The sequence below is a fragment of the Sciurus vulgaris genome (assembly GCF_902686455.1).
Source record: "Sciurus vulgaris genome assembly, chromosome: 4".
Classification (NCBI taxonomy): Eukaryota; Metazoa; Chordata; class Mammalia; order Rodentia; family Sciuridae; genus Sciurus; species Sciurus vulgaris.
The window spans coordinates 5,190,818-5,211,056 of record NC_136464.1 but is presented as its reverse complement, the minus strand read 5'-3'; the positions used below and the strand labels follow the sequence as shown (position 1 = coordinate 5,211,056).

Sequence of the window (20,239 nt, the reverse complement as noted above, 5' to 3'; positions counted from 1 at the left end):
TGGGCTGTGTGGAGGCCCCTGCTTTGCCTTCCCAAAACAAAGGGGCCAGCAGGTTTCTAGAGGGCAACCCTCTAGAAGAGCACAGAGCCAGAAAATGGTTCAAGGTCTCCTTTGGGGTCGTGTTGCGGCACCAGTCAGGGCTGTGTGTTGTCCCAGGGTGACAGGTGAGCACGTGCACGCACAGGCATGCCTACCCCAGAGCTGAGGGCCTTGCTCTGTGTCTGGAGTTCCACATGAGGGTTCCATAGGCAGTGACGCTAGAGTCCCCAGCTGCTCTTGCCTGGCCTCAAGCATGGCACACCTGGCCTCTGTTCGAGGCAGCTGTGTGGAGGAGGAGGAAGCCTGCCGCCCAGCCCCGTGCTCCTCTGGTAAGCCATCTTCTCCTCCTCACAGGTGGAGATCAGCCCGCTGGAGAACGCCATTGAGACCATGCAGCTGACAAACGACAAGATCAGCAGCATGGTGCAGCAGCACCGGGACGACCCCAGCCTGCCCGTCAACCCCCTGTCCATGCTCCTGAACGGCATCGTGGACCCGGCCGTCATGGGGGGCTTCGCCAACTATGAGAAGGCACGTGGCCTGCCCGGGGTCTGGAGCCTTCCAGATGCTCCCTGAAGCTTAGAAGTGACCCAGCCTCACTGAGCAACTTCCGCAGTGACGGGGCCACGGCCAGGCACAGAGGCAGCCCCTGCAGGCCACAGGAAAGTCACGCCTGACCTGGCATAGCGCCCAGGGCATCCTGACAGCCAGGAAGCCCACCAATCACCCACACTGGGCTCCGGAGCACTGGAGAGTGACCCTTGGGTGAATTTTAAGAGGCCTGGTATCATTAAGGGCCCCAAATTTCCATTTTAGGGAGAGATGACTTTTGATGTTCAATGCTGAGACTTGGGAGGAGGCATTGGTCCATGGAGGGGCCTGGCCAGCTGGTCTCCCTGGATCACAGCCCCCAGGAATGGGCAGAAGCTGAAGGGCGTGGGTGTAGGCTCTACCAGGGGCTGTTACTGTGGCCCACTGCTGGTTGCTGTAAATGAAGTTTAGGAACATGATTGCACCCATTTCTTTACTTCTTGCTGGTGCCTGTTTTCCTGATGCAGTAACAGAGTTGAGCAGTTGGAAAGAGGCCCATTTGGCCCACAAGACCTAAAATGTGTACCATCTGGCCCTTCGTAGAAAAAAACTATTGACCTCTGATCCAGACAAGGAAAAACAGGAGCAGAGCAGGCTGTGGGTGGTTGATTGCCCTCGGAGGAGAAGGTGGCGCTCTCCTGATGCTCTTTTTCCCTCAGGTTGTGTCCCACCTGGGGCAGGTGCAGCTGGCCAGGTGGTATTCACCACCCCCCACTTGACCAGGTGACCCAGATCAGCTGTGACCTGGCTGGACTCAGCACTGGGGCACTATTGTGAATGGCCCACTGGTGGCCCACGTGCTCCATTTATCATTCAACTTTAAGGAACCTTTGCCTTGGGACTGGGGAGGATCTGACAGCAGATCTGGAGTGAGCTAGGGGAGACAGGGCTGTGGGTCTGCCCACGGCCTGGGGTGCACCTATCCATGCGGGAGGAGAGGTGCACTGAGCGCTCTGTCTCCACAGGCCTTCTTCACAGACCGCTACCTGCAGGAGCACCCCGAGGCCCTGGCGCAGATCGAGAAGCTCAAGGACCTGATTGCCTGGCAGGTAGAGTATCCGATGGTGGCCTTGCATGGCTGCGGGGAAGGCCAGGTCTAGGCTCAGGTCTGCTGGACCCCTTGCACACTGCCTGCCAGCATGAGGCCTTTCAACTGAGGTCAGAGTGCCCTGGGCCAGCCATCTTGCTGCCATGATGGACACAACCCCTGGGCTGCCTGAACTTGAACATCCAGAAAGTTCTCTTGCAAATGAACAAGATCTCTTTCCTCCCTCTACTTAGTTATCCCAACTGCAGGAAAATCCATCTCTGACATCAAGGCGAGCTTAGAGGCACGAAGCCCTTCACCTAGCCTGCCCCAGGACGGGTCAGACACTGCGGTCGGGGTGAGGCCGCAGCCAAGCTGCAGCACGCTCTGCTCTGAGCCAGGCTCTGGGCTGCTGTGTCCTCAGTTTTGTATTCCCAGCTGAGAATATTAGAATATGCATGTTACTTCGTTTCTGCTTCTGGTCCTGAGGCCGCCTGAGCCCTTTTGGAGGGCCATTGTCTTAAAAGGTGGGAAACCGAGAGGGTGCTTTGTGTCCAGTTCACATGTGTCAGTGTGTCCCAGACCCTCCTGGCTGGGTGGGCGGGGAACGTCCACAGTGCTTCTCATGGGGCTCCGCCTGTGCTTGCTCTGTCACTTGGGCTGCTTGCTCGCCATGTGGGCGGTGAGGAGGGTGCCATCCCCACCATCTTCACGAGATCTGAACCTCACATGCCAGGCTGAGGAACACAGTGGGCGGCGGCTGCTTGGACTGGGCATTATACTCAGGCCATGTTGCCAAGCTGAGCGTCCTGGGCTCCCAGCTGTGGCCTGGAGGTCCTGTGCAGCGTGTGGGCAAGGCGTCCTCTGAGGAGACGGCTCTGAGCGTTTTCATCCTGACCATTCCTCAAGTCTGGTCCTCCTGGCTTCTCTGCCGCTAGCACATTGGCCAGTGAGACCACATGGGGTAGTGAGGCCGGGCTTCAGTTCTCAGCCAATTTGAAGTCTATCTGATTTGCATTTATATGTACAGGTGGGTGCTGACTATAGAGCCCAACTTGTGGGGCGCTTACCTAGCACGTGGAAGGACCGGGGTTCGAATCCCCAGCAGTGTGAGATGGAAAAAAATCCAAAAGAGAAAAAACAAAACAAAAAAACTAGATGTACAGGTGGACTCGTTTTTATAATTGGAATCATTTATATTTATATGTGAACATATATACATTTTTAAGCATGTAACTAACTGTAATAAAATTACAAAACTCAACATTTGGGCCATTTTTAAACGTACACTTCAGTACCTTCAGTAATTCACATTGTCATCCATCTGTCTCCAGAGCTTTTCCATCTTGAAAAGCTGAAACTGTCCCCATCCAACAGCTCCCTCTACCCTCCCCAGCCCCAGAAGCCCCACCATTCTATTTCCTGCCTCCACAGATTTGGTGGCTCTGCGAACTTCTCCTGAGTGGACTCATGGACATCTGCCCTTTCATCTGGTCTGGTTCCCTGGGCAGAGGGCTTCCAGGTTCATACCTGCTGCAGCATGCACCAGAATGCCCTTCTTTTTGAGGACTGAGCAATATTCTATTATATGGATAAACCACGACGTGTTTGTTGCTTCATCTATTGATGAACCTTTGGGCTATTTCTGCCTGTGGCTAGCGTGAATGATGCTGCCGTGAACACGAGTGCACAAATATCTGTGCCAGTCCCTGCTTTCAGTACTTTGTGGCATATACAAAAAACTAGAACTCATGGATCTTATAAAGTGCTGTTTTATTCTTTGTGTCATTGCTGAATTTCCTTCAGGGACTGTATCATTTTACATTCTCACCAGCTATGATGCATGGGCCCTCATTTCCAAATCTTCACCAAGACTGGATGACATCTTTGTTTTCTTTTTTTATAATAGCCACGTTTATGGGTGTTCAGCTACGCACACGCACACACACGCACGCACAGAATCACACTCAAAAGGGAATACTCAGACTCTACCATTAATCTGTATGTACCTTAAACTTGTTTGCCTGGGAAGTATGTTGTGATCAGATCCCTCTGAGATGACAGGAAGAGACCCATGCTCATGCTGCTTTCTTTGCAAATGTAAGCCTTATGTGGGCAGTCTCCATTACTAAAAAGAGTGGGACTTTGAGTTTCAAGTGATTCCATTTTAGATGCCATAGAAACTAAAAGATACAAAATTCAAAATTCCTCTGAATGCTGTAACACAAAAACTAGTTTTGTCTGCAAAAGTTCTATTGATTTTTTTCCCCCGTAAGCTTTTACAGCAAATTGGATTTTAAGAGTTTCAAGTCCTACAGAGGAAAATAATTTGCTCCCCAGAGAGCAACTTTATGTCAGCACTCTGTCATCACCCCTAATAACTATATTAAAGAGTGAATTTTAAAGCAGCTCACAGAAAAGTTGAAAGAATCCGTTTTCTAGCAACTTCATTAAATCAAAGAGTGAGGAAAAATACATATTCAAAACATCACCTGTGATTTTGCTTCCATTTGCAAATGTTTTGAAAAGGCATATCTTAATATCAGTAATTGAGTCATGTGTTCATTAAAAATTAGAACTTCGGGGTTATCGGAATGCTTTGTTCTCCTTTTGCTTGTTAGTTCATTTGGTTTGCGTTTTTCCTGAAACTCTGGCAGGGCAGAACAGGGCTGTCCTCCTGGGAGCCCCAAAACTTACTTGCCGAGTTTCCATGGCTGATGTGCAAGCTTATCTTCTGTGCTGACATTCGTTGGTGAAGCCTGGCTAGTCAGCCCCAGGAAGCACCTGTGCTCTGCTTGCTGTCTCTGAAGCGGAGGATGGTACTGGCTGCTCCTTGCCATGCAGGAGGCTGGGCCACCCGCAGTCTCTTCCAGGTCAGCAGCTGACACCCAGTCCTGAGCCACCTCCTCAGAGGCTCAGCCTGTCTTCCCCTGAATGCACCTGTCATGGCTGAGTAGCCAGAGATGAATCTGGACGGTCTTACGTTAAACTGCTGTGATGTGTACACATTGCCCCTTTGAAATGTGCAAGAGAGGAAAGACCAAAGTCCCTCATCATCCTCAGGCTTGGTGCTTCCAAGAGCTCTGTGCTGCTGGCAGGGCTGGGACTGCACAGGGACTAGACAGGACCAAACTTCAATTGCAGCACACCCGTCAGGAGGCCAGCCTTTTTATCAGAGTGCAAGCTCACTCTGAACAACTATCGGTGTGGCTTTGAGGCCCTCCTCTGCCCTCTCTAACTTCCTGGAAACTCTGGAATAATGCAGATCCAGGTTCACCTGCAGCAAATCATACCTCTGAGATATTTTGTAGGCTGAACATTAAACTAAAGGATCTCTAAAGATCATTTCAGGTCCAGGCCCATGTCTTCTTCTCTGTGTATGAAGCATCTCGTAAGTCAGTGTATTTACACAGGACAATTTTCTGTTTTCTTTCATTTAGAATCATATCAGCTCAGCCCTGAATAGACATAGACCCCAGGGGCCAGATCCTACCCTACAGGAAGGTCTTTTCCAGTTACTCTCAAGGCTGTTGAGAACCACGAATTCTTGCACCTTGTAACTCTCACCTGCCAAACTGTAGTTCAGGCCATACTTGCGCCCAACCAGATGTCCCCAACTCCCCTTCAGCAAGCAACTCCTTTGATGTAAAGAATCTTACCAATTAAGAGTTTTTATAATGCCAACAAAACACAGAAATGATTAGATTGCATTTTTCACACTTAAGAAAGGCCATTCTGAATTTAAAATGTTGTCAGTATCTAGGAAGGCCGTGCTTTCTCCCTGAGGCAGCCTTCTTGCCCAGGCTTGTCTCTGTACCCTGAAGGACACATTCACCATGTCACCAAAGAGGTCTAGCCTGCCTTTGTCATCTCCCAAGGCAGGGCTCAGGAAGCAGAAGGACCACAGTGAGCATTTCCTGCTGCTGGCCCTGAATAGATTGTGGCCAGCCCCAGGGAAGCTGCCATCTGCATGAGAAATTCATGTGGAATATTAAAATGTCCTATCTATTTTAAAGTCTCACCTGCGTACCGTCCTTTTGGTGATAACTGGTCTGGCATGTGCCTCGGGTTTAGGCCCAACTGTCAGCAAAACCAACTTCCGTGCCAGTGCAGCCTCAGAACAGGCTGGGGACACTAGAACAAGGTGGGGGTCGCCCGCTCCCTGTCTCCTGGAGTCCCAAGAGAGGCAGCAGCTGCATGCTATAAATGGCAACCAAGTACATTCCATGCGTTGATTCATCTTGATAGGATTTCTTGAATTCGTTCACATGAAATTCAATTGTGTACTTAGTATCCCTCTTGCTAATAAATCTGCTCATACAGCTTGGTCTTCTGTCATATTAGGAAATCTGTTTTTAATCAGTTTTTTGATTTAATTATCAATTATTAAGAGGAAATCTGTTAGTTTGATTGTGTTGAGGAGTTTCTAACTCCCAGTCCAAGCACTGGGTGGGAGCAGCGGCCAGGGACAGAAAGGGAGGCCGTTCTCACATTCACCTCCACCAGCAGCAGCTCTGGGGTCTCTGCAACTGGGAGAATGAAAATGTCTCTTGTGACGCCTCTAAAGGTCAGCGTCGTCTCCACACTTGGAAGTGAAGTGTTGGCGTGGATACCTTGTGACAGCAGAGTCGGCAGAGAAGCGATTATTTTTAGTTTTAAGGAAGAATAAATTTAGTTTTCCTTTCCAAACAAGAATATCCTTCAGGACTATAGATCACACATAATTAGATTTTTGTATTTTGAAGTCAGGTTCTCAATTGCCTGTAAAGGCAACGTTCTTACCTAAAAAAAAAATGCCTGTGCTCTAACGTGACCCTTTGCTAACAGAACAGTTACGTCTAAACAAAGTGCAGCTCTCCCAAAACTCCGGAAGGATGCACGGGAATGTCTGTTCTGGGACTGAGGGACAAAGGCAAGCTGAGCCAGGTAACAGAGAGCTCAGGGTCCCCAGAGCCACCTGGACACATCCAGTTCAGACACAAGTGCGTTTCACTTGAATGTGGGTCTTTGGGGGCGGCAGCCTGCTGGCCACTTTAACCAGTCGGTTTGATCTGGAAGCAGGTACATTTCAGCAGGCTCCGCTCTCCCCTGGGGCGCAGCGCTCTCTCTAGGCCATTAACCGAGGAATAAGGAACGACACCTTTGTGCTTTTCAGATTCCATTTTTGGCCGAAGGGATCAGGATTCATGGAGACAAAGTCACAGAGGCACTGAGGCCATTTCACGAGAGAATGGAAGCCTGTTTCAAGCAGCTGAAGGAAAAAGTGGAAAAGCAGTATGGCGTCCGTACCATGGTAAGTGGGCAGAGTCCCAGGAGAAGGGGTCCGGCTGTGATGGGCCTGGGGAGCAGGGAGCCAACACGAGCATGCAATGCCCAGTAGGTGGCAGGGGTTCAGGGGAGCTCCGCCCTCTTAGCCCATTGGCTGGCCTCTGGCATCCTCGCGTCAGTAACTGGAAATGTCAGTGTGGGTAAGCATTCCTGGACTTGCTGACCCCCATGTACCCTCCTCACCTGCTCTGAACACCGTCTGCCCTTGGTGTCACGGAGCCAGGGAGAAGTTTCACGGAGACCACGTGGCTTGGCTGGCCGCCGGAGCCCATTCCCACAGGCACACGACACACGAGGACTAACTCCGCCTCAGGCAACATCCCTCATGACACCCCAAAGCCCTGGTGGGCACATGCCTGGTCCAAGGTCAAAACCTCGACCGTGCCATGAGGGGAAAAGTGGTGGGCTTCTGAGGTGTGAAATCATTGCCAAAGGCTCAGCTATGGGATGAAGCGGAAATAACCCAGGCCGAGGAGGAGGCGGGATCTGAATGGCAGGTCAAGGGACACAGGCACGCCTTGGGCAGAAGAGGAATCAAGGGCAGCAGTTGGAAAATCACTCTGCCTCCAAGATCCTGGGCAATCAGGGGCAGCAGACTCCTTTGATGAGGGGCAGAAATGGACTTTTGCGAGGAGTTGGTAAAAGGGCTGGGGTTGGGAGCACGGCACAAGAGCCGCTGGGGTTTCTAGCGAGCTCCAAGCCGCGCGGTTTCATTTCCATAGATGAGCCCCTGCCGGCCATGACTGAGCCCTGCGTCTTCAAGCCCAGGGCCTGGCCTTCACCACATGAGGGTGTCCTTATTCCTGGGCACGAGCCTGTGAACCAACAATGACACCCTGAGAACCAGCAGGGGGAGGCTGGGACCGCAGCCCAGCAGGAGCCTCCGCAGTAAATAGGCTTGGAAAGCAGGGCTCTCCGCGGGGCGCTGGAGGACCCTTCCTGCAAGTCAGAATCCTTGAGTAGCGCTTGATAGCTTGGGAGCTTGCAGCTCACTGCAATCAGAGTGGAGTGGCAAGAAGAGTTCCAGAGTGTGTCAGGAGGCAGCTCTTTCAAAGTTTGACGCCATGTTTAATTCTTTCTAAGAAATAAACACTTGTGCATTTGCAAAGTTTCTTACCAAGTGAAAAGTTTCCTGTTCCAGCCACCGTTTAACGCTTGTTTCCAAAACTACAGAGAAGTGTCAGGCTCACTGTGCACGTCACCATTATCTCTGAGCGAGCTTGCTGCAGCTCTCGGTGGGGGAAGAGCAAGAGCAGCAGCGGGTGGTGATGTGCAGGTGAAGGACTGTCTTCCTACCTGAGGACAGGTGTCCTCTGCTCCAGGCAGCTGCCCTTAGCTGCAGGTCAGCAATTCCCACCATCCTCACCAAACCTGTCCTCTCTGTGGGGCAGCCAGGGCCTCTGGCCAGGGTCAGGGAGTCTTGCTGGGAGGGTGATCCAGAGCAGAATTGAGGGTGTACTTCCCTCCCTTGGTGCTGTGACCCTAGGAACTGCCTTCCTGTGTCCTGGGTCCTAGAACTCCAGCCAGAGGCTCCGCAGCCAGCCTTCTCTGAGCAGCTGGGGTCAGGCCCATGGTCTGCATTCTCTGAGAAGTACGACAATAAAAGCAGTTTGGGATGTGCCCCTCCTATGTTGGCTGGCTTCAAAGCTTATAAGCAACTCAGAATACTTTGGAAAACAATATGATACCATCCTGTTTCCAGAAGGAAGAATTTAAAAATAAAAAAATAAATAAATAAAACAAAGGACAGACATAAACCATTCTGTCCATTTTTGTGAGCCAGCCTAAGCCCAGATTTGAACACCCTGACTCATAACACACAGACCCTCTGCTCCCCTCGCTTCGGCCTTCACCTTGCCAGTCCTGGAGCTCCAAATGTCCACCATTCCCAGAATAAGCAGGGCCCGGAGGCCTGGGGAGGGAGGCCACATGAATACCGGCAGCTTTCAGCCCAGGCCCACACTGGCACACTGCATGCAGGAGACAGTTGCCTCTGCCTTTGTGCCAGTGAAAACTTGTACATTCCTCATCCTGTCTTGTGCCTCTGATTCGAATCTGGTGCAGGGGGGCCTTTCCTGGCTCCACCCTCCCTCCAATTGCTCAGCTCTCCCTCTAGTTGAATAACAGGTAGAAAGAAACGTTTTCAGAAAACCATGAAACTGTCTGCTTCTCACAAAGCACTGGTCACCTTGATTAATTTCAGCCAATCCCCACCTCGTCCATGATTCCGTGGGCTAACCATGCAAAACTCAGAGGCCCTGGGCAGGGCCAGAGGGTTGCTCCTGTGAGGACAACTGAAATGACTGACTGAGGCCAGAAAGCACAGCAGCAAGGTCAACGCAGCTGCTGTCCCAGGTGCCAGGCCCTCCAGCCTCCACCTGCACCAGCCATTGATCCTCACCACCCTGGAGGTGGGAGGCTGGTTTCCTCCGTGCTTACAAGGATGCAGGGGCTTAGAGTGCGTCCTTATTTTATGGAAGGGGACAGCAGTTCCCTCATGGAGTCCTGGCCCTGGAGTGACACCTGCCGGTACCGGGCGAGGCTGTACTTACTTCAGATGAGTCAAATGAAAGCCCCGTTTCCATTTTCCAGAGGCTCTGCTCAATCAGGAGGAAACTGGGAGGCAAGTGGCGCAGTGGAGCCACAGCTGCCTTGTGAGGTCCAGCAAGTGTGGGGCTCCAGGAGTGGCTGCCCCTCCCTGACCAGAGCCCCACCCCGCCCTCCTTCACTTATCCATCCCAGGTCTGCTCACATCCCGAAAGGCTCCAGGTCGCCTTCCAAGGGACATGGCTGGCCCTTGGTGGTTGGTGGCGGGAAGCTCCAGGCTGCTTTCTAGCCCTCCCAAGGGCCAGGTGGAGGTTGTCCTCACGGAGCATCCACCTCCTGGCCCCTGACTGACTCCCTCCTTAGCACCACTTGCCCACTGCCTGGGTCCTTGCGACCATGGGGAAGACCACCCACCTGGTGACGCGTCCGCTGTGGGCAGGTGCTCCCAGCGGTGGGGCTCTTGGCTGCAGCGCCCCAGCAGCGTCTCCTGGGCACAGCTCCCCCACGTGCCCAGCAGGTGCTGGAGCAAAGGCGGCACCCTCTGGGCCGCAGAAGTTCACCTGGCCCTTCCTTTCTCCCGCACCTGTATCCAAAAGGGGTCATGTGGAAGTAAGTCAGCGCAGGTTCCAGGGGAGGTGGGAAGGCAGCCGCTACACAGAGGTTGGGGGCGGCTGAGCGGCGGGTGTTCCCAAGCCCACCTCTCTGGTGCACCTGTGGGAGAAATGGCCAGGGACTGTGTGGGTTTGGAAAGACCAAGGCTGCCCGCAAATCCCACTCAAAATGGGTCAAGGCCTGCAGGTGGCAGAGAAGAGGCAAGGGCCCAGGTGGGCAGGACGTGCAGCGGTGCCGGTGAGTGGTCAGGGCAGAGCACTTTCCTGGATCGTTAGGAACAGCAAGGAAGCAAAAAGGGCCCTGGGTCCAGCCAAGGGGCTGAGGGGAGAAAGCCTTCAGGCAGAGGAGACGTGGCTGCAGAAAGCTGAGGCAAGGAGGGGCGTCAGCCCTGAGCCTCCAGGTTGCGAATGGGAACCTTTCACACCAGGAATAATCGGTAAGTGCTGGTCCTACGGTCGTCTCCATGGAGATGCCCACTGGCACTGTCCCGGGCACTAACTGCAGGAGGCTCTCTGTTGGCACAGTCTAGCTGCATGTTGCTTTGGACCAGCGGTGGTCAACCTGGCCGCCGCCTGTGTTTGTGAATGAAGCTTCATTGGCTCGCAGCACACCCATTGCCGTAGGGTTCACGGCTGCCTTTGTGCCATGGTGGCAGGGTGGAGTCGCTTCTGCAGAGGCCGTGAGGCCGCACACCTGGAGCGCTTATTATCTGGTCCTTTAAGAAGACACCAGCCAAGTCCTACCTACCCTTCTGTAGTTTTGAACTTTTTGCTGTTAGGAGATAGATTTAAAATCGAATCATATTTTATTTAGAGTCACATGTTTAAGAAGCAGACCTGGTTTTCCCTCCCAAGGGCCGGAACCACGGTCCAGCGCAGGTCACCTGTGAGTGATGGGGTGGTAGCATGAGCAGCTGATGGCCAGGGGAATGTGGCTCCTGCGCCCTCAGGGTGGGGGGCTTGTGCAGCTGCTGCAGCCCCAGGTGTACCACATCTGCTCAGGATGCAGGAACACCAGCTTGTCCTGGCTCGTAAGATAGGGGCACAAAGAAACTGTGGTATGTATATATATATATACACATACAAACACACAATGGAATATTACTCAGCCATAAAGAATGTTGAAATTATGGCATTTGCAGGCAAATGGATGAAATTGGAGAATATCATGCTAAGTGAGATAAGCCAATCTCAAAAAACCAAAGGACGAATGATCTCGCTGATAAGCGGATGATGACACATAATGGGGGGTGGGAGGGGTTAGTGTCAGGGTTAGAATTAGGGTTAGGGAGGGGGGCAAGAATGGAGGAAGGAAGGACTGTATAGAGGGAAAAGAGGGGTGGGAGGGGTGGGGGGAGGAAAAAATAACAGACTGAATCAAACATCATTACCCTATGTAAGTGTATGATTACACAAATGGTATGCCTTGACTCCATGTACAAACAGAAACAACATGTATCCCATTTGTTTACAATAAAAAAAATTAAAATAAAAAAAAAGATGGGGGCACAAGCTGCATTTCAGTGACCCTGGGTTTAGTGCTGTACCAGAGGTTGAAGGAATGGACAGTTTCACGCAGAGACCGTCTTCCCAGAAGGCCCGTCCTCTGCTTAGCAGTGGAGGAGCTTCCTCCGACTCATGCCCCATCACTCAGGGGAGTAAGTGGCAGGAGCCCCTTCTTAGCTGGAGGAGTCGGCGGTGGGGGCTCCGTAGGCGCTGCTGCACCCACGGGCACAGATGTGCAGGGTTGGATGAGGGACCTGCGGTGCTCTTTAAGCCAGCGTCTTACGCTGCGCCTCCTGCTCCCTGCTTTCTGTGGAGCACCTTGGTGCAGCTCGGTCTCGGTAAAGAAGACTGAATTTAAAGTGAAAAGACCAAGAAGGTTCTTCCTGGTATTTTTACATTGAATCAGGTTTCAAAAGACACTAAAATAAATAATCATCATTTTCATCCTCAGAACAAGAAAGTGAGTGTTAACAACGGTGTGGGCACCTGGGGTCTGGCTCAGTCCAGCAGCCTGGCGTCACGCACCTCTCCCTCTGTCTCTCTCAGCCCTCAAGTCTGGATGACAGGAGAGGCAGCCGTCCCCGGTCCATGGTGCGGTCCTTCACCATGCCCTCCTCGTCCCGGCCGCTGTCCGTGGCGTCTGTCTCCTCGCTCTCCTCTGACAGCACCCCTTCCAGGCCCGGCTCCGATGGGTGAGTCAGCTCCGCAGGGCCACCAGCACCTGGGTCGTTTACCACACTGAGGAGTCGCTCCGTGGGCGCCCTCTGAAACAGAGCGTAGTGCCTTGTGGTCTTGTGATGGTTGGGAAGGGGTCCTCACCTCGGGTAGCACTTGGGACAAGGTTTCCATCAGACTTCAGACCCACTGGTGGGTGGCCTGGGGAGAAGCATGCTGCGCAGGGTGTGTGGGCCTCCTCATCTCCTGCTGGCCTCCAGGCGTCCTCCAGGGCGGCGCTGGCCTGGCCCAACCTGGGGCAGCCTCCTCTTGCCCACCAAGCCACAGCACTTAGTTAGGCTCACATGACGACTGGCATGTAAAGCCTCCTATTATCTTGGAGAGCGACGCTTCTTATTTATTCACTTTTGTTTCTGATGAGTTTGCTTTCTTTTGAAGGGAAATGCTGGTACATTGGATACTTCTGAGAATGTTCGTCTGTCCCACACTTTCTAGGACTGTCCCAGAGAACCAGCTTTATTTTTTTCAATTTGTTTCACTGTGGCAAACACCATAAAATCACCTTCATGACCGTTTTGAGGTTCTGTGGCATCAAGTACACTCACATGGTCGACACCGTCACCAACAACAGGGCCCTTTCACCTCAGGAAATTGAAACTGCTCCCTTAACTCAGACCCCCCTTTCCTCCTCCCCTGTCCCTGGCAGCGGCCACCCGAACACAAATAAGTGGCATTTTGGGCCATGTTCTTTCTGCAAGACCACAGGGGACACCCATTTTTGCTCCCAAGAGCACAGAGTAAATAAGAGGGACCATGAACCTACTAATGAGACCAGTGAACTAACACCGAGCATGCACTGTGGCCTTCATATCAGCTCAGTTGCAAAGCCCTCAAATTGGTCTTTTTGGATATTTTTGAGGGGCAACCACGTGTTTTTCCAAGCCCATGTGTTTTGCAACCTGGCACCCTAAGCCAACCCTCAGCTTCTTCCACGTGCCCACGCAAGCTTCCAGAAAGTCCCAAGGGGCAGATCAACATTAAGCGCCCTTTGTTGCCAAAGATCAATGCGCCCAGTGCAGAGTTGCAAGCTATAGCCACATTTTTTCTTAAGAATGATTTTTATCAGTGTCTGATACTTATAAGGCCAAACCCATACAAAATTCTCAATTCAGAAATGGTTAAATCTTGTGTGTCTGTCACTTAGAACAAGACTGATACAGAATTTAATGCAATGGATCTTGAAGAGAATTTCCAGGCTAGTTAGGAAGAGGTTTCTGGGCTTCTGAGCCCTCAGGGGAAGGAGGCCGTGGCTGTGGAGATTTAGGAGAGAACAGTGCACTCAGCAGACTCCACCCCAGCAGGCGTTTGTCTTAGCCTTGAACTCATCTTATTAGAACCCAGAGTTTTGTTCATTCTTGGGGTCACCATCCTGCACTATCTAACTAATGTGGCAAAAATGGGGTTTGGTCTCAAGCGGCACAGGTTACATGCAGAATCAAGTTCACGCTGCCCACAGTGGCTTCTCCTAATGTGACAAACCTGAGGCCACCTGTCTGTCCTTCTCTTGGTCCCTCATGTGCTGTCACAACTGCACAGTGAACAGCGTGGTTCTCCTTCCTCAGCGGGAAGATGTCCATGATCCTTGTTGTGCTCATTTAATTGTCTCAAGCAAAACCTAGAATAAAGTCGTGAAGATTTTGGTGTTGCTTATAATGTGTTAGAGATAATAGTAAACACCAAGAGATGCTGATTTATTGGTTAATATGTGTCCTATTGCAAGGTCCAGGCATCTCAAAATGTTTTCATGACGAACGTCAATATTGGTATATTTCATCAACGATTTTGAGTTTTTTTAACCTTTTATTATGGAATATATTCAGACATACACAAAGTGGGCAGAATAATTTAATGATGCCCCACCCCACATCAGCTAGCCTCAACCTCTGGGCTGTCTCGTTCCCACCTGGACCCACCCACTCCTACCACATACTTGATTTTGCCAGAAATCTCAGAATCATAGCATTTTATTCATAGAAATTTCAATTTGAATTTTGAAAAGGTAAGAACTCATTTTTAGAAAATGTAACTATCATTTTATGATCACAGAATATTAATAGGAATTCCATATTATCATGAAATAGTATTAATCTCTCATTGTCATAAACATATTTTTTAAATAAGAGCAAGGCAGGTCCTTAACTTGCATTTGGCTGACATTGGCTCTCTAAGTCTCTCTCCGTCCACTTGAACTTTTCTTCTTCCTTGTAATTTATGTGCTGAAGAGTCAAGGTCCCACAAGCTGTTGTGTCCTTTGCTGGTTGCCTGCCCTGCGGTGCTGTGTGACAGGAGTCTCTGTCCTCTACTGTCCTACATGCTGGCAGTGGAGTCTAGAGGAGTGGAAGGTTCAGATCTGGTCTGGGACCAGCGGGCTTCATAGCCGCGTGTTCTTCCACGCAGCACGTCCTCTTTTGGTGATGTTAACAGCCACCATCGACGCTTAGGTCAACACCATCACTGTTAAGTGCTATACGCAGCTCATCAACAGACCCGTGGCATAGCCCTGTCGGCGGGGGGGATCACTACATAGGAGATGTGAGTCTTGCTCTCTGCATCTGCAGCTGCCTCTTCAGTGGACTTTAAATTGCACTTTCTGCCCATTGGAGGGTCGATTTGCAAGGGTCACATCCTGTGTTGGGGAACCAGGTTTCTGTCATGGCTTTGTTCCAACTGTGCTGTTCAGAATAGTTCAAGAGAAAGCACAGCTGGGAGGAAACAGGGACTGGCTTTCTCAGTGCCCTTCTTGTGAAATCACTGTCCCCTTGAAGGAGCCGGTAGATTCTGCAGGTGGTGGAGGGAGTCAGGTGTGGAAGTCGCTGTGAGGTCTGGGGGCTCCAAGGCCCAGCTGGGGATCTGGCTGGGTCTTCACCACGGGGTTTGGATTTCACCCTGCCTCGTGGTTTGGGGCCCCCTGGACACTGGGCAGCTAGAGAGTAGGAAGCCCCTCCTGCTGACCTGCTCTGGATTATGTGGAAGTGATGTGGAGACCACAGATTAAAGAGCTTGTTTGGGGCACACTTACAATGCACGTATTAAAACACGGGGGGAGTGGCGGGAGACATGTTCGTCAGAAATCGGAACACAGGCTCTTTCTCCTCTACTACTGGTGGAGCGTGATTCCTTTAAAAGATCGCACGTCTTTTTAAATGCTGTGTTCACGTGCTGTGTTTGACAATAGCGTGAGCCATAGCGGTGGCACCTGGCCTCTAGACTGTCAGGCTCTTAGGGTGTTCCTACACTCTGCCCTCTGGGCCCTCCCTCCGACTCCTTTCTTGAGCAGGAGCTGCAGATCAGGGATTCCCATCTTGTGCTGAAACGGCCATCTGCAGCCGAGCAGCTGTGTGTCACTGTGTGCTCTCTAGCCTTGTGCCAAGTGCCTTAGTGCAAGATCTGCTCACCCAGCAGTCTAACCACCAAGGGGACTTGACACCAGCGCTTGGTGGTCAATGGCAGAGGACAGTGGTGTCCTCAGGCCCTTTGAATGAGAACATGAGGCTCACAGAAGTTACCAGGATGTCAAGGCCCTCGAGCAGGTGCCAGGTTCAGATCCGGGTGCTCGGTCTCTGGCTCCCTGTGACTGAAGAGTCCAGGCATCTCCAGGCCTCTGTGAGCCGGAATCCCCCTGCTTCCCACTGAGCCATCCCAAGGGCTTGTCCGCGGGAGCAACCCCTGTAGTTCCATCAGAGAAACGTGGTCAGAATTAAGCTACCAGAAATTCCTCTTCATTGGCCTGTGCGTGCTTTTCCTTGTTGTATTTGTGAATCTAACAATGATTTCTCAGTATACCCAAAGTGCCATCATAAACTCAACAGAGATTCCCAAGGTCATCACAGAGTGTCCGCCCAGACGTCGCATGTCCCTGTGTCCGCCAAGTGTCCCTTTCCTGTTCTCTCCTTCACTGGAACGCACACAGTGCTCACCCTGGGTGCTCAGGGGCGGACGTTCTCCTGGCCTCTCTTTCCGTGCCCTCGCTTTCCTTCTCGAAGTCTGCGATTTTCACCCAGCGCCAGCCTGCCTTGCGAGTGGCCTCACAGAGCTCCGCGGGGGGCAGAGCAGGTGCTGTCCTACGAAGGCCTCACTGACTCAGAGAACCCTCCTCTTTAGGTTCGCCCTGGAGCCTCTGCTGCCAAAGAAAATGCACTCCAGGTCCCAGGACAAGCTGGACAAGGACGACCCAGAGAAGGAGAAGAAGGACAAAAAGAAGGAGAAAAGGAACAGCAAGCACCAGGAGGTGTTTGACAAAGAATTCAAACCGGCCGACATCTCCCTGCAACAGTCCGAGGCTGTCATCCTCTCAGAAACGGTAACGTACCTGGGGCACTTGCCTTGCTCCGCGGGAGCATCCGGGACCTGCCTCTGCTCCTCACGTAGCTCCTGGGGCTGTCACTGGATTTTATTGACATTGGGGTAAACTTGAGAACCTGGGGGACCCCTAAACCCTATCCATGAATAATCTTACACAGTAGGGCATTTGGAGGCCCAGAAGAGAGGCCTCTTTCCTCCGGGGATGCTTGTCTTCCCATCCACCCTCCATCCTGAAGGGGCACAGACGGGTGGCTCCCCAGCAGGGCCCTGGCATTTCTAGGCTCTTTGTAGTGCAGTTGGATTTGATTGCCACATGCATCCCGGCATCTGGCATCCCAGAGGAGGAGCAGGCTCACTCTTCCTGTCAGAAAGGCCTGCTGCATGCCAGCTAGTGCCTCTCCCTTGCCCCTTCCTGACCAGAAATCTCTGAGCCATGGTTATGCCCAAGTGCTACAATCCACTCAGCCAGAACCCAGAACCCCTCCCTCGGTTCCAGCAGCTGGCCCTGTGCTCCTGGTCATTCTCACGCCTCTTCTGCTCCACATCCAAATCTCTTGGCCGTCATTCGTAAGGATTTGCTGGGACTTAGCAGGACATGTGCTGGTGAGTTGACATTCAAAACAGATCCCAGTGAGTGGCCTCCATTCCAGACAGTGAAATCCACAGGGCCTGCTCTTCTGGGCAGGCCAGGGCTGAGCCACACAGAAGCACACCATAGTCTTTGGGATCCAAGTGCAAAAATGAGGCCCAGGCTGCTTCAGAAAGTGCTGTTTGGAGGACAGAATGAAAGCAAAGAGAAGGCCTCACAGGCTGTCGGCTTGGGGATGAGGTCAGGCCTGCAGCCACCTTCCCTGGAGACAGGTGGTCATTCGCCTGTTGGTGGCCAGTAGTGCACTCCCTGAGTGGCTCCTGACCTGGCCAGCTCTGGCTTGGCTGTGACTGAAAGATTGCTTCATCAAAGGCTCAGAAGGGGCTAAAACTCCCATCAGACACTTACCTGCTTGTTTATATCTCGACAACCAAAGAACGACGTCTGGCTCCAACTGCAGTCGCATGCTGCTTGCTTGTGTGGAGGCACAAGGCAGAGGCCAGAGCCGTGACATGGCTTAGGAAGGCAAGCCCCCCTCCGAGGCCTGTGGACATGTGCACTGACTGCAGCTGGGCTCCAGTGTCTCCGTGCAGCAGGCAGGTGCCCAAGGACTTCAGGCCCACGAGGCACTGACCAGAGGCTGGCATGAAGTACTCGGGCACTGGGGTCAAGCAGTGAGACTCAGAGGGTGCTGATGCCATCTGCTGAGGAGGCTGAGGCAAGAGGATCATAAGTTTGAGGCCAGACTGGGCAACTTAGCAAGACCCTGTCCCAAAATAAAATGCATGTAGCTCAGTGTCTTGTAGAGCACCACTGAGCTCAGTCTACAGTCTACACACACACACAAAAAGAAGACGACGTTTCTGTTGAACTGTCCCTGTGTTCTCTGTCCACTATTCTGTAAGCTGGGGTGCCAGTGCCCCTAGCAGGCCAAGATCTCCTTCCATCAAGCCCAGGAGGACCTCTCAAGTCCCTCAGCATCTTCACTGACTGGGGATCAACAGGAACGTTTTCTGCGCTGAGTTCCAGAACCATAGGTATCCTGTGTTCTGACTCAAGCTCCATTAGCAGAAGGCCACCCAGGGGAGCTGCCTGCAGAGTAGAATGCAGTCCAGATTGTGTGAGCGGAATTCCAGGACACAGGGCGCTGTGCCGTCACGGTGAGGTCCCCACCCCTCCCAGTGGAGCCCCTGCGGGGACACCTGTACACACAGGGCCAGATGCAGCACCGCAAGGGCCTCCCACGGCTGGCTCCAGGCACCCGCAGCAGATCCCCAGGAACCCAGCAGGGTCAGAGCACAGAACCTTGACCTCACAGTCAGCATCTGACCTCATGGCTGAGCACCAGCAGGCCAGGACTGCTAACAGTCATTCCATCCAGCTACTCGTCTGTGCACAAGGGGGCTCCTCTCCAGGGCACAGGTGCCGGCAGGGCCTCTGAGGAGTCAGGCCTCCGTGGAGGGCAGGACAGGAGGGCCAGGGCTCCCCGGAGGGTGCTTCATGGAGAGGAGCGGCAGCACCTCTCTGGGTGTCTCCGGTGCCCCTGCTGCTCCCGGGGCTCCTGATGTTGCCAGTGCCCTCCCCACAGGCCTCCCAGCCTCTGCAGAGGTTTCCTCCTCACCCCTAGGCTGGGCCCAGCTTGAATTGAAACATCGACCATTTCAGGAGCTTTAACTGAGCATCTCTGAGCTGGACCTCTAGGCTGCCGTTCGCATCTCCCCCATAAAGCCTCCTTGAGCTGACTCAGAATGTGCCCGTCTTGGGATGGGCAGCGATGGATGAGAAAAGCCCGTGGCAGCGCCTGGACCCCATTGCCAGTGTGCACATCCACCCACGTGGCCAGGTCCCTCCCAGTGCCTCTGGCAGGAAGGCTCCCAACTTGGCCTTCCTGCGCAGGATGGGTAGCACTCGGACATGGGCCCCCAGGGCCACAGGTGGTTCTAAAATGGATTGCTTATCACCAGAAGGACTAACCGTGCCCACGCCAGGGCCCAGCCCCCTCCTGCCAGCCTCATAGCCTCCAGCCCACCTGCTCTTGAGCACCTGAACCAGCTCAGCCCACCCACCAAGCCCCCGCGTCAGGCTGCAGCTCCAAGCCCAGAGCCCCACCTGCCCACCCTTCTGGGGACAGTCTCCGTTCCTGCTTTTCAGCAGGCTTGGTAACTTCTCTGATTACTCCTACCATAGAGTATTTTGTAATTGCTCATGTTCCCTGAGGTCTGATGATCTGAGAACAGTTGTAAGAAATATATAAATTAAATTTACTGATGTAACAAACACAGGGAAGGGCTCAGGTGGGAAAAAGTCACATGCATCCAGGAGTCAGAGACAAGCAGGAAGGGGAGAGAAGGAGAATTCCTGATGATGCAGCATGAGAGGAGAAAGGAAGGACGCTCAAGAAGCCTGCAGGAAGCTGCTGCTGTTCTGCCCCTACCCTTGGAGTGCCCGGGGTGTTCTCACTTGGCATCTGAGTGGCTTGCAGTGCCGCTCTGGGACATTCTGTTCAAGACACCTGTGCGGGCCATCCACCCCAGATGTCCACACAAGAGCGCGAGCCCTGTGTTGTGGGGTGGACTGCAGAACCCAACACTGTGCATTTGGGGGCGGCTCAAGCAGCCGAAGTCTGTTCTTCCCCAGTTGAGGAAGAAGTTCAAGGTCACTTGAGGGCTGAAGTTCAAGGTCACAGTGCCATAGGGCTGCTTCCTTCTGTAGCTGTGAAGGAGGGTCTGGCCTCACCTTCCCCTAGTTCTTGTGGTGAGCCAGGATCTTGAGATCCTTGGTGTGGAGACATCAGCCACCTCTGCTCAAGTCTTCACAGGACACTCCCCCCGTGTGTTTTGTAAGGACCAGTCATGTTGAATTAGTGTCCACCCAAGGACGTCATCTTAACTGGATCTTTTCTAAAGCCCGTTTCCAAATACACATTTTGAGGGACTTGGGGCTCGGACTGCAACATATAAATTT

The 20,239-nt window shown here is 52.6% G+C and overlaps 1 protein-coding gene across 1 annotated transcript in view; it reads left to right on the top strand.

Annotated features, from left to right (window-relative positions):
* DOCK1 (dedicator of cytokinesis 1) overlaps positions 1 to 20,239 on the top strand; it is a 490,559-nt gene that overhangs the window by 462,234 nt on the left and 8,086 nt on the right. The window contains 5 exon segments of the mRNA XM_079137291.1: positions 394 to 570; positions 1,596 to 1,679; positions 6,813 to 6,950; positions 12,196 to 12,341; positions 16,486 to 16,684. Coding sequence (XP_078993417.1) covers positions 394 to 570; positions 1,596 to 1,679; positions 6,813 to 6,950; positions 12,196 to 12,341; positions 16,486 to 16,684 — 744 coding nt within the window.